This window comes from Perissodus microlepis, chromosome 5 (assembly GCF_051167445.1).
Source record: "Perissodus microlepis isolate ML-2025 ecotype Zambia chromosome 5, ASM5116744v1, whole genome shotgun sequence".
Classification (NCBI taxonomy): Eukaryota; Metazoa; Chordata; class Actinopteri; order Cichliformes; family Cichlidae; genus Perissodus; species Perissodus microlepis.
The window spans coordinates 23,995,550-24,008,165 of record NC_140465.1 but is presented as its reverse complement, the minus strand read 5'-3'; the positions used below and the strand labels follow the sequence as shown (position 1 = coordinate 24,008,165).

Below are 12,616 nucleotides of genomic sequence, written 5' to 3'. Positions count from 1 at the left end.
GTCCCACTGTACTGTATACATTTTCCCACCAAAATGAAAGATTTCTTTTTGTTTTGTTTTTAAATGCAAAAAAGAAATAAATAAAATAATAATTTGGGATGCTTTTTTTTTTCTCCACTGTGTTTTTTGGGATTTTCAATTTAGGTTGCTGACTGACATTACCAGGATGGTCATGGCTTCTTGCCTGGTCATTAAACTATCAAAGTAGGCAAAGCTTTGAAGCAGTACATTGTGCATAGATGTACAGCGATGATACAAAATTTGCATCCATCATACACATCTAAACACCCTGGAGGCCTACCGTGCCTTCGATTTCAGCCAGGCTGTTTACATTCCTCTCATCTAGTCAGTGGATTTGGAGACGGGCGGATTATCGGCAGATTGATTTATTCATGCATTTTTTCCAGAAAAATAAAGTCACTACAGCCACATACCTTGTTTCAATTCTCTCGGAAATCATTTGCTTTGATCTTACATGACATACCTTTCTGAGATCACTTTGAGCATGTAAATAACAAAACAAAATAACTAAATAAATAAATAAATGGCTGTGTCCAACTTAGTGATGGTCCTGATGTTGCAGCAGCTTAATTAAAGATCTCAGTGCCATCACAGACTGTATCTAAAAGATGGATGCCACCTATGTTTTGTTTTTGTTTTTTTAACGTCTATGTTTTCTTTTTTTTTTGCAGTTCTTTGCTTTTTTGTTTCAATCCATGCTTGATCATCATTGTAAGAAAATTACAGTAAAGTTGAATCAGCTTATCTGGACGTTGCATTTTCATTGGGAGAAACATTTTGTCACTCATCCAAGTGACTTTCAGTCAGTAACAGTAAATTTCCATAATGACTGAATCTAGTATCATTGCTTCAGTAAAAACCTTTAATGACTCCTTATATGTCAGCTGTATCAAAACCGCTAAGAAGCATTTCATTAAAACGCAGCGTTTCTGTGGCTTTCAAACCTCAAAACACACTAAAGATCAGTCAACCACAAGGATGTGTTTCCCCCGCCACAAACGCAGTAATATAGTGTACACAGACGGTGGCTGTAGCTTTAAGTCATCTGCTAATCGGAAGGTTGTGGTTTGATCCCTAGCTTTTATAGTCTGCATTCGAAATATCCTTGGGCAACATACTACCTCAAGTTGCTAAGAGTATGAATGTGTGTGAACGTTAGATAGAGAGCACTTACATAGAAAAACATATAAAAAAAAGGCGCTTGCATGAATGAGGCAAGTTGTGCGAAGCGCTTTGAGTGCTCAGAGTGGAAAAGTGCTATATACCATCTATAGACTGTCATGATTTTATACATCGCGAAAACCAAACAACCTCTGGCTAAGCGGATGGGACAACACAGAAGAGCTACTTCATCAGGCCAGGACTCTACAGTCTATTTATACCTACAGTCCAATGGCCACTCTTTCAATGAGGATGTGCACATCCGGGACAGGGAAGAACGCTGAGGTTTGAGTGGTGGGAAAAGAGTACATTTTTTGGTGATCCAAAAAAGTGATTGCAGCCACTCCAACCACAGCTAGAGTACCATTCAGAGTGGCACTCATGGCCATTGATCAATTAACTGAACTCGCAGCTGGTTGTTAGTCAGTGGTGCTAGTTTTGGTCATTATCCAAATGGACTGTTTATAAGGTTGGGGAAAGCTACAGTTAACAGAGAGTGAAGAAATCCCCTGACTTGGTGAAAAAAATATTTCTCACTCTGAAAACACAACGTCCAGATGAACAGATTTAAGGAGTCACCTTGTGTTGAACCTACACGCGTCGAGCGGGGGTTGGTGTGATGGAAAAACTGAGGGGCACTGCACGCTCACATGTCAGTTACAGAGTAGACACGCCCTGTTTTATAACACCCTTTTGACTCCAATTGTACCATCATTTATAAAATAAACATGGTTATCCATTTAATAATGTGTTTACTGAGGTAGATCAAGTGAGCTGAAGGGTGATTTCTTCTAAACACCCGGGCATCCCTTTACAGCCAAAGGAGTCTCCCCCTGCTGGTCATTAGAAAGAGTACAGGTTTATTGCACTTCCATACTGTATTTAAAGACCTGGAAGCTAGGTGACTCTTTTATATCAAGTCTACAATAAGAAGCCTTGTCTACCCGTTTTTTTCCCCTGCTACGATAGGTCAAACACCGCTGCTGTGAAGAGCATGAAGCATATGTACAAGTTAAATGGAGGGTCTGTGGGTGGAGGGAGCCCATCCCTTTAAAGAGCGTGTTAATGTTAGCTGCAGCAGAGCAGAAGCAGAAGTGAGACTGACTGGCAGACGAACAGGCAGACTGACAGCCATGCAGTCAGTGGTTCTCATATCAGAAGACGAGGGACCAGACGCCGTGATGATGATGATGATGGCTAAGATGATCCTTAGTCTTAAATGGAAGTTTAGGAGGTGAAGAGAGCGATCTGGTGATCAGAATTCAGAGTTCAACTTTTAACAGCTGGGTTACCTTTATGTATCATCACCCTGCACCGCAACACATCATCATCCTGAGCTGTTAGCATTCAAATGGTGAAAGATGTAGTTTAGGAATATTTGGATGCTTGCCAGTAATAACCTGCTCCTTACCACTTACATTCCCTCCTTATTTAGGTTAATTTGTGACTGAATTTATGACCATAAAAAAAAAAAAGTGTGGACATATAGGGGAAAAAAGTGAATGCACTTCTTTTGTAGTGCATTCACTGTAAAACATCTATAAATGTGATATGTCCAACCCCAGAGTGATGGAAATACTATGCTGTGACACGCCATAAGCTAAAATAAAATCTCTTCTGGTAGCTTGTTAGGAAGGAGAGACTGACCTACAAATTTGCCTCATATCAGGTACAGAAAGTGTTCCAACTTTTTGTTTATGAGGGGATGCCAAACAAAAAACAATTGAATTAAAGTGGGCGGAGCTAAAACAGCAGGATTCATACTTAGGTTCTGCATTAAGGCCCAGTATAAGAAAATCATGAGTCATGCAATGCTTCTCTATTAGACTTAAAGAATTGTAATAATATATTTATGTGTTGGACACGTTTACAGGAGCTTTCACTTTCAACAGCAATGCCTACAGTTCTTATTTTCAAAAATAATAAGCTCTCACGGCGGAAACCTGTGTTGAGTTCAGAAGGAGATTTCTTTTCAGTTTCAGCACGTCAGTTTTCCAGCTGAAACTCATGACCCTGAATTCATCACAGATCAGAATGACTCTTTCGCCTCTGACATCTTTCCTTCCAGTGATGACAAACAGATAGACGCATCAGAGACAGACAGACAGACAGACAGGACGGCAGAGAGATAGACTGATGTCATGTCGGTGTGTACCTTTCTACCACAACTGGCCGAAACACCAGTAGAGCAGAGCCAGGACAAGGCCCATGAATATGGCTTGGACAGGCTGCAATATGGATGGCTAAAAGGGAGAGGGGTTGGAGGGGGAGAGGGGATAAGAAGAAATCAGCCAGCAAATCAACCAAAACCAACATGGAGGATGGAGCAGCTACAGCGAGGGGGGAGAGAAGAAAGGGGGAGAGGGGAGAGAGGGGGTTTGGGTTTGTATCCAATCAGCCGTTTTCTACAAAGCAGCACCAACATTTCTACACATTCAGCAGCCACATTCACAATCACCACGGAGGAGCAGCCATCCGTCACCAGGCTCTTTTAAAACAGCAACACTTTTCTGCAGCAGGAACAGATCTCCTCCAGCTGCCGTCTGTCAGCTGGTTTCAATCTGATCTTTACAGCACGACGGACACCGGTTCATACAAAGAAGCCTAACAGAAATGCACTGAGTGAAGAGAGGGTAACTCTAGTTTTTTATAATCAGGTTCTTATTTGCTCCATTGCTATCAGTGCTAATTAATGCAAACAGTGGTTAATGAGATCTGGGAACACAGTGAAATGAGCTACAATTGCTTTTGTCTAGAAAATCTTTTGTAACTCTGATGGACATTTCCAAAAACACTTTTAGCTCACATCAGTGCCATTCATCTTTCCTTCCAAATAAAGCAATCAAATCTGGAGTTTTTTTTTTTAATCTGCCTAGTTGATTAAAAAATGGTTTCCATCTGGAGATATCTCAAATGAAACTTCACTCATCCTGCATTTTAGTCTCCACAAAAGAATTAAAAAGGTCTCGGACAAGCCCCCAATTATGTTACAACCCGGTTTATAAGGATCATTAGATCAATAGTTAACCTAATTTAGGATGGCAAGGTCCAGCAAAAAGTAGTGGAAGACCTTCCAAACCAATCGTCGCATTCCATTATCCACACTGTGTCAGCTACAGACCACTAGCAGTTTAGTCCACGCAACGCCCAAAGACGATGCACTGTGAGGATAATGAGAATTGGAGAAGGCCATGAAAGAAAAGTGGGACAGGAGAGAATCAGTTCACTTAACATACAGCAATGGTGGATTTATTTTATTTTTTTTTATAATAGATATCAATTGTAGACTTTGTATTAAAAAATACATAAAATAAACAAACAGAAACAATGAGACTTTCTAGTGTGGCCTTCGTGTTCCCAGATCTCAGATATTGCAACATTATTATTACCAAAAAAACTAAAGAGGCAAAATTACAAGGTTGTAATGAAGAGAAATTGGCCTTTAGATATATCGTGTTTTAAGAGCTGAGGGAGGAGGAGAGGAAGAAAAGAAGGGGGTGGGGGTACAGAGTAGGCTGCTCCGCCTCACTGATTTTCTGATTAATGTTTCCAAGAGTTTTTATCCATCAGCTTATTTATCAGAACAGGATATAAACCAGGAGAGACGGTGAGGTCACATGTCACCTTGGCTAGAGGAGTCAGTTTAAAAAAACAAAACAAAAAAAACACACAACTGCTTTGAATGTGTTCACAGAGCTGCATGAATTCATTTAAAAATCACAATTTAAATGCTATTTTGTTACCTCACCAGTTATTATTTGGCATTATGAGCATTTCTACTTTCAACAAAGATGTTATTGACCGTTAGACAACACTAATGCTGTGTGACATTTCTCACAGGTCAGGATAAAAATGCAGCTTCACCTGCATAAAAAGCAACCTTAAAGCAAAAATAAATTATGGTAAAACTTAAAGCTGAGCAAACATAGATTACAAAAAAACAGTCTAAGCACAAGTCTGTGTTTTTTATCATAAAGGAACAAAGAGTGTTGGTGTGGGCACTCACAGAGCTGGACTTGTCCTGCAGCAGCTTGAGGCTGCTCCTGCACTGCTCCAGCTCCTGGTGGATGTTCAGCTTCTCCTGCTCTGTTCTTTCATAACGCTGACGGAGATCAGATAGCTGGGACTGTGTGTCTTCATACTGCAGACACACACACACACACACACAGACACACACACACAGACAGACAGATAGGCCACTGTCATTTCTATGTCCATTTGCATAAAGGGTTCACTTCCAGGTAAAGTTAACCTCTTTGGGATATCCCTTTCTCCTTGTGACATCATACAGATCCAAGAATAGAAAAAAAAACTGCCAGAAAAGAATAACAGGTCCCTTTAAAACTGATGGAGAATCACCAAGTGCCACATTTACAAAAGCTCACTAGCTGCTGTTACCAATAACTCAGTCGACAAACACTGGACTTTTTATACAACTATCTGACAAACACTATTGACCTGCTGAGTTATTATCATTTTGCATTTTCTAATTAGCTTGTATTTATATTTCATTTTGACTTTTTGCTTATAAGTCAGTCTAGTTTCAGTTAGTTTCCAGACTGGAATTTCTATCTTTCAATGTTTGAATGGTTAGTTTTAGTCTTTTTAATTATTATTTTATTATGATCAGTCAAGCTAACCTCAAACTAACAATTACTAAAACTAAGAATTTATCCTCTATGTTAATATTTTATTTTAGTTAGTTTTCTAAGTTCACAAAATTGGTTTCGGTAGTTTACTTTTTTCCCAAAAAAATTTGGTTTAATTCTAATTTTTAAAAATGTTTTTCCCCATTTTTATTTTATTATTTTTGAAAAAATTGACTTTTATTTTCAGTTTTAGTTGATTATAATAACTGAAACTAAAACTGCTGTTTGGTTAACTGTACTCACAGACTGTTGAAAAAGTTAATTCTTTGATTTCAGTGATTCAAATTTCAGTGCATTATTAGTCTGTAATGTCGCACCCACCAGCAGATATATGTGGAATCAGTTTATGGACAGCCTGTTAGTGTTTGCACCTTCTAGCTCCAAAAATACGAACATGGTGGCAACCAAATTGGTAATGCCGAGTTATGTTTTTCCCTCATTTTTTACAACTTTCAATTACCCGAAGAAAACATATAATCAATAAATCACCAACTTGTCAATTAATGTCACTTGATGTGCTCCACTGAACAGATACTGACTGCAGCTTGCTTGTGTAGCTGTTTGTCTATCTAAAAGTTATTTTTAGCTGAACCCTTTTTGGGGGGGTTTAAATAAAGGAGCTCAAAAATTCATCCAGGCTGCTGCTTGTATGCATTTCCCCCACTGTGGAGATTTTGGTACATTTTATTTTATTTCTCTGAGAACCCCAGTGTGGTTTCCTCTCTTTATTCACATCTGCCTTAGGCATCTGCTCAACCACCTTCACTCATGCTGACTTAAGTCTCTCTGGATTTATCAAAAGACTCACTGATCCATTTCCAACTTTTATTTTTCATCTCTTCCATTTGTTCTGTTGTTTCTCACCTGGCGTTTTCTGTGTTTTATTTTTATTTTTTTTAAATCCCATTCTGTGTGCGTACCTCTTTCTGCAGTGTGTGTGTGTGGGCCTGGGCCTGGTCCAGCTGGCTCTTTAGCCTGCTCGCGTCCTGCAGGTGCTGATTCTCCAGAGAACCCAGTTTGTCCTGCAAAACCTCCTCCCTCTTCTCCAGAGACTCCAGACTGTTGCTGAGGACCAGACTCTTCTCCCTGGTGCTGCAAACACACCAAATCACACCTCGACTCAGTAATCACTCCACTACGTTTCCCAACAATGTTAGAAACTCTCGAAGGATTTACGATGCTGTGACCTTATTGAAGACTTATGAGGCTCATTTCAGGCTCCATTTTTTTTCCACTGTACTCTAGAGGCATTTATACTTGCCTTGGTGCAGGCCCTCAATTTCTCCGGTCTGAAACAAGCTGTTTTAGCTTCTCTCTATTTAGACCAGCTTTTTTCCCCCATAATTGGCTGTGTCTTATAGACAAATGATTTCAACACCCTTTGCGGGGCTTCTGTGGTCACAATTAAAGCTGTGATTTCATTAGTATCATGTAGATCCAATGGTAGTAAAAAAGTGCACCTCTGTAGGAATACTGAGAGAGATTACTTTGTACTCTGTCCAGACGCCATTATAAAACATAAAATATATAAATCATTGTGTGTAACTGGGATACCTCACACATGATGTACAACATTTTTAAAAATAATTTTAGCAAATAAGGGCACAAACATTGCATTTCCTTTTTTTCATTAAGAAGAGCGAGACTTAATGTTAACAAATAGTCGTGTCTTCTCCATTGTCATGTGTTCACCATCACTGCTGGTAAACAGATGAGTGCCTGGTTCATACAGAGTGTTTTATTCTGAAAAATGACCAAACTGTATGCTTTCTCTGTGTCTGGCTTCCTGTCCTGCTTACCTGCACTATGCAGCTTGGTGCTCCATCCATCAAAAATAGACTAGGGGTATGTTTTTGGCCAAGTCCTCAGTGTGTCTCGGCACTGACTGACCTCATCCATCTTACAAATGCATTATGATCTGGAAAATTCTGTGCTGACAGGATTTTTTTTTTATTGACAGCGAAGATTTTGATCTGATAGAACATTTTACTGGAATTTACACTGGTAAATTCCTTTTGACGTAGCTCTCCAATATAATTTTCTGCTTATAGAGCTACATGCAACATAAACTGGAATATGGAGTTTATACATGTGTTTATAGTTGTGAAAACCTTCTGTCCAACATGTGGATCAAATCCTTGGACTGGCACTGTAAACAGTGATTTCTGTATTTAGCTTGTTTATGTAAATGCTGCAACAAAATGTCACAACATTAAAAAACACTGACTTGTTTCCCTAAATGTCGTCAGAAAGAGTTCAAATGCAGAAATTGATCCGCAAACAGCAAAATCAAACTTTGGAAATGCTGACAACTCTCATTAGTGAGATCTCTTTAAAGTGGTTTTCAGTCTTCTCCTGGGATTTAATATCCTTAAAACACAGGAGAAAAAAATGCTTGATTACTTCTGAGTGCAACTATACTTAAAATATATGTCGAGCTTGCAATTACAGACATAACTACACTAGACCTTAATAAAAAAGTAAGCCAACAAAGTAGTCCCAAATACTGCAGTTCCTCTAACAGCCACTTGAGGCTGGTTCCAAAGGGGATTTCCAACTTTAGAGCAGAAATAAACCTGTTTACAGCCTGGTACAAAACATGGTTCTGACCCTACAGGTAATTTATCTTCCATAACAACTAAATAAATCTAAATAAATTCCTTTTTAAACTTTAAAGTTACAGTGCGTAAGATTTCAAAGCTAGTTGTCCATAGATTTCAGTCAGCTCAAATTGTTTGCTTACTCTTCCCAAATCAACCGGATTCATTCAGTCAAGAGATCAAAAACATTTATATTAGATTAGCCCATAATGGCTGTTTACTGTTTGTTTACAAGAAAACATTTTTTGTACATACGACCTGAACTTTTTTGAATAATATCAACAACAGTAATAAACCAGGAAATACAAAACAGATGCGTGTGTAACTATTTTGCAGTATCCTATTTTTTTATCCTTTGAATTACCTCAAAAGCTCTGACCACCTTTCATCTGTAGTGCGTGTACTCAGACAGCAAAGTGACTCCGAACTGGATCCAGCTTGGAGGTTTTTGCTATCTGGGTAGGCTGTCAGTTCACTGTTTACCTCAGCTGTCAATATGCCGGATAAAAATCGTCCATGTCCAAAGTGCATTCATCTCTTTGTAGAAAGTCAAAAGATGTGTACAGTTTATTGTAGACTAGTAAAAAAAATTTGTAGCTGAAGCGCAGATAAAATCCTGCTGAGGACGTGGTTGTGGTGAGAACATGCAGCAGTGTTTTCTCTCAGTGGAGAACAAATCTAGCAGATAGTTTCAGTGAGCCTTCAGTCAGCTGTCATCTCCTCGTCTTTCTCTGCCTGAATCAGCTGGACACCATGTTTCCTTCTGTCAGTCTCACCCTCAGCCTGCCCTTTAATGCTGAATCCAAACTCTGAACCTGATCTGTCGACTTGGCAGTGCTCCTGAGAGCCGTCCTGGGCCAGAATTCATCAACTCGATCACGCCTGTCAAAAGACTTTAAGGTCCACCTAACAAAGTTTGATATGTTCCAGATTTCGAGACTCTCAGCTTGAGATCCAGTTAAGAGAATATAAGTTTCAAAGTGGTGTTTATTTAGTAACGCTATATTCAAATGGTTTATAGCTGTGTGGATCTTTTTTTGACAAATAATTAAATGTGATCTTGTATAATTCTGACAGCACTGCAGTATAGTAAAATAAAATAAAACAGCGGATTCAGATAAAAAATTTAAAGCAACGTGTGTGTACCTGCTCAGCTCAGCCTCCAGGCGGTGCAGTTTTTCTGTGAGTGTTTTCCTCTCAGCTCTCAGGCCATCACAGTCCTGCTGCAAACACGTACACCGCTGGTGCAATGCAGTGCACTCCGCTGTGGCAGCGAGACATAGAGGATGCACAGTTATGATTAGTAGTGATTCAAAGACATGAACAGACAGCCTCAGACAAACATGCAGGCAGTGCTCACCCTGCAGCTCGCTGGCAGCGGTCTGCTGCTGTTCCTGCTGCGTGAAGGCCTCCTGCAGCCGGGCGATCTCCTCCTCGTATTTGGCGGCTGTGTTCCTCCAGTGCTCTAGCTCGGAGCGCACACTGACCAGGTCTGCCTGCAGGACAGTGATCTCACGCTCCCGCTCCGCCGTGGCCGCCTCCATAGCGTGTCGCAGGACGAGAATCTGTTAGCGAAAACACAATCGGTGGGTCGGTCACTTTCTCATGAGACTACAATTTGGTGCAAACTGACAAACAGGGAGGCTTTTTGCATAACGAAGAATGAGTGACAGAGACTCCAGGGTTCCTGAATCATTTAAACAAACAAACAAATCCTTATAATGTTTTTTATAAACTAAAGGACTATGAGCGAACAATGTCACAATGTTTACTATTTGTCATTTTTAGAAACAAGAATGTCTAGTTACAGTTTAATTTTTATTAGTTTCAATGTTTGTTATTATTACATTGATTTCAAAAGAAAATATTTTTAAAAATATTTCCACAGGCAAGATGTAAGATGCAGGGCTGCAACAATACTCGTATCGGTATTGAACCGCTCGATACAGTGCTTTCGGTTAGGTATGCATATGTATCGAACAATACAATTTTTTTGTTTTGTTTTTTTTAATCAACTTTTCTTCTGACGATGCTGCCTGTGTTGAGCGCTCAGTGGATCTGCGTTCGACTACTCCGCCTAGGCTGCACTGTCGAGTGCAGATCCACTGAGCGCAGCGCAAGCTAGCAAGACAGAAGCTAAGCTCGTTGCAACATGGCAAATTGAACCTCCCCCACCCTCATTCAGATCTGGCGTTTGGAACTCTCTTGGTTTTCATGTGAAGCATGACCCTGAAGGTAAGCGCGTCATGGACAAAAGTAAAACAGTATGTCGGATGTGCCACGCAATGCTCAGTTGGTGGGAACTAGTGCGTTAGCGCAGTTAGCTTGTTAACGTGTTGACGCCATCCAGCCCCACGCACGGGGCGATCCGCGGTAACTCGTTAACGGAGATTTGCCGCGTTATGGCGTTAACGTTATTTTTAACGAGATTAACGCTGACAGCACTAGTGGGAACACAATGAATATGACTGCACATTTACACCGACATCATCCTAGTGCAAAGACAAGTGGAAGCAGACAAAAACAACAAGCACACATGCTACAAACTTTACCCGAGTCATTTAGACAGCCGTTAGCACATGATTCTCCTTATGGGGACCTGATATGTTTAATATGCTGCTGAGAGTATACCCCAGAAGAAGCGTATAGTATAGCTTTTATTTTGGAAAGAGACATTTCTCTGTAATAAACTCTCTTTTCCAAAGATGAGTGATTTTTCATGGGCAGCACGGTGGTTAGCACTGTTGCCGCACAGCAAGAAGGTCCTGAGTTCAATTCCAACATCAGGCCGGGGTCTTTCTGTGTGGAGTTTGCATGTTCTCCCCGTGTTTGTGTGGGTTCCCTCCGGGTACTCCTGCTTCCTCCCACTGTCCAAAGACATGCAGCTTGTGGGGATAGGTTAATTGGATAATCCAAATTGTCACTAGGTGTGAATGTGCGAATGAAAGTGAGTGTGAATGGTTGTCTGTCCCTGTGTGTTGGCCCTGCGACAGACTGGCAACCTGTCCAGGGTGTACCCCGCCTCTCACCCTATGACAGCTGGAATAGGCTCCAACGCCCCCCGCGACCCTGAAAAGGATAAGCGGAAGCGAATGGATGGATGGAGTGATTTTTCGATCAGATAGATTTATTTATTTTTATTATTTTGTTGTTTCAGCAGCATTAAATTTAAAAACTGTACTTTTGAGTTAAAATATATATTTATAATTTTAATAAATGACAAATTAAAAAGGCATGAACATTTTTTTGTATCGAAAAAAATATCGAACCGTGACACCAAAGTATCGAACTGAACCAAACCGAACCGTGAATTTTGTGTATTGTTGCACTCCTAGTAAGATGCACTAAAGCCTCCTGAGGACTTGTGTGTAAAAAAAAAAGTAACCAGACTGAGTAAACCCAAAGACATTCCCTGAATATTTTTAATTGGTTTGAGATACTTTTGTAAGCACACAATGTTGTTTCAGTTTGTTGTCTTAATTCAGTTAATTAAAATTTTCCCTTTTATTAGTTTTAGTTCAATTTTTTTTTTTTTTTTTTTTTTTTTTTAGCTCTTATTAGCAATTTCAACTTTTAAAGGGTTATTAATGACCCACTCAAACCCTGGAGTCCATGAAGAGTCTGACATGTTACACATTAGCCAAGAGAGGTTTCAAGACACAATGGAAGAGAAGTGAGGAAGAGTTATGACGAAGAACTGGAAGCAACAGTAGGTGAAGAGGTACCTCCTCCTGGGCAGAGTAAAGCTCCTCTCTGGTGCTGCAGATGGTGCTCTCCCTCTGCTCCCTCAGTGCCTCCATGTCAGCCTGAAGCTTCCCAAGCTGAGCTAAAAACACACAAGCACATAGGAAGTGAGATGTGGCAGCTAAATACTTATTGATACAAATCTATAGTACATCTTTTTCTCTGTATTCACTCACTCTGCAAGAACTGGATCTGTTTGGTCGACTCCTCAGTCAGCTGAGAGTTACTCCTCCTCTCCTCCTCCAACAGAGCTGCACACCAAGAGTCACACAGTCACTATGTTTATACCACTGTTCTTTTATATTTTCATGCAACGTATAATTGGAGCGATGCAGGGCAAGAACTGTAATCTCACAAACTCAACAATACTGTAGTAAAAATGTATGAGGTAAACTTTAATTCAAACAAAGTTTGCGAGCTATTAATTATAATTAAAATTCG

General features: G+C 40.0%; 1 protein-coding gene across 11 annotated transcripts in view; it reads right to left on the bottom strand.

Annotated features, from left to right (window-relative positions):
- Window positions 1-12,616, bottom strand: part of slmapa (sarcolemma associated protein a) — a 75,524-nt gene that overhangs the window by 6,104 nt on the left and 56,804 nt on the right. For 9 of the 11 annotated variants that reach the window (XM_084928954.1, XM_084928951.1, XM_084928955.1 and 6 more), the window contains 6 exons: window positions 12,352-12,426; window positions 12,157-12,257; window positions 9,792-9,996; window positions 9,578-9,695; window positions 6,752-6,923; window positions 5,189-5,323 (listed from right to left, as the gene is read on the bottom strand). In XM_084928954.1, coding sequence (XP_084785080.1) covers window positions 5,189-5,323; window positions 6,752-6,923; window positions 9,578-9,695; window positions 9,792-9,996; window positions 12,157-12,257; window positions 12,352-12,426 — 806 coding nt within the window. Of the gene's footprint in view, window positions 1-3,337; window positions 3,426-5,188; window positions 5,324-6,751; window positions 6,924-9,577; window positions 9,696-9,791; window positions 9,997-12,156; window positions 12,258-12,351; window positions 12,427-12,616 lie in introns of all 11 variants that reach the window. The other 2 variants (XM_084928952.1, XM_084928958.1) reach the window with 1 other exon arrangement.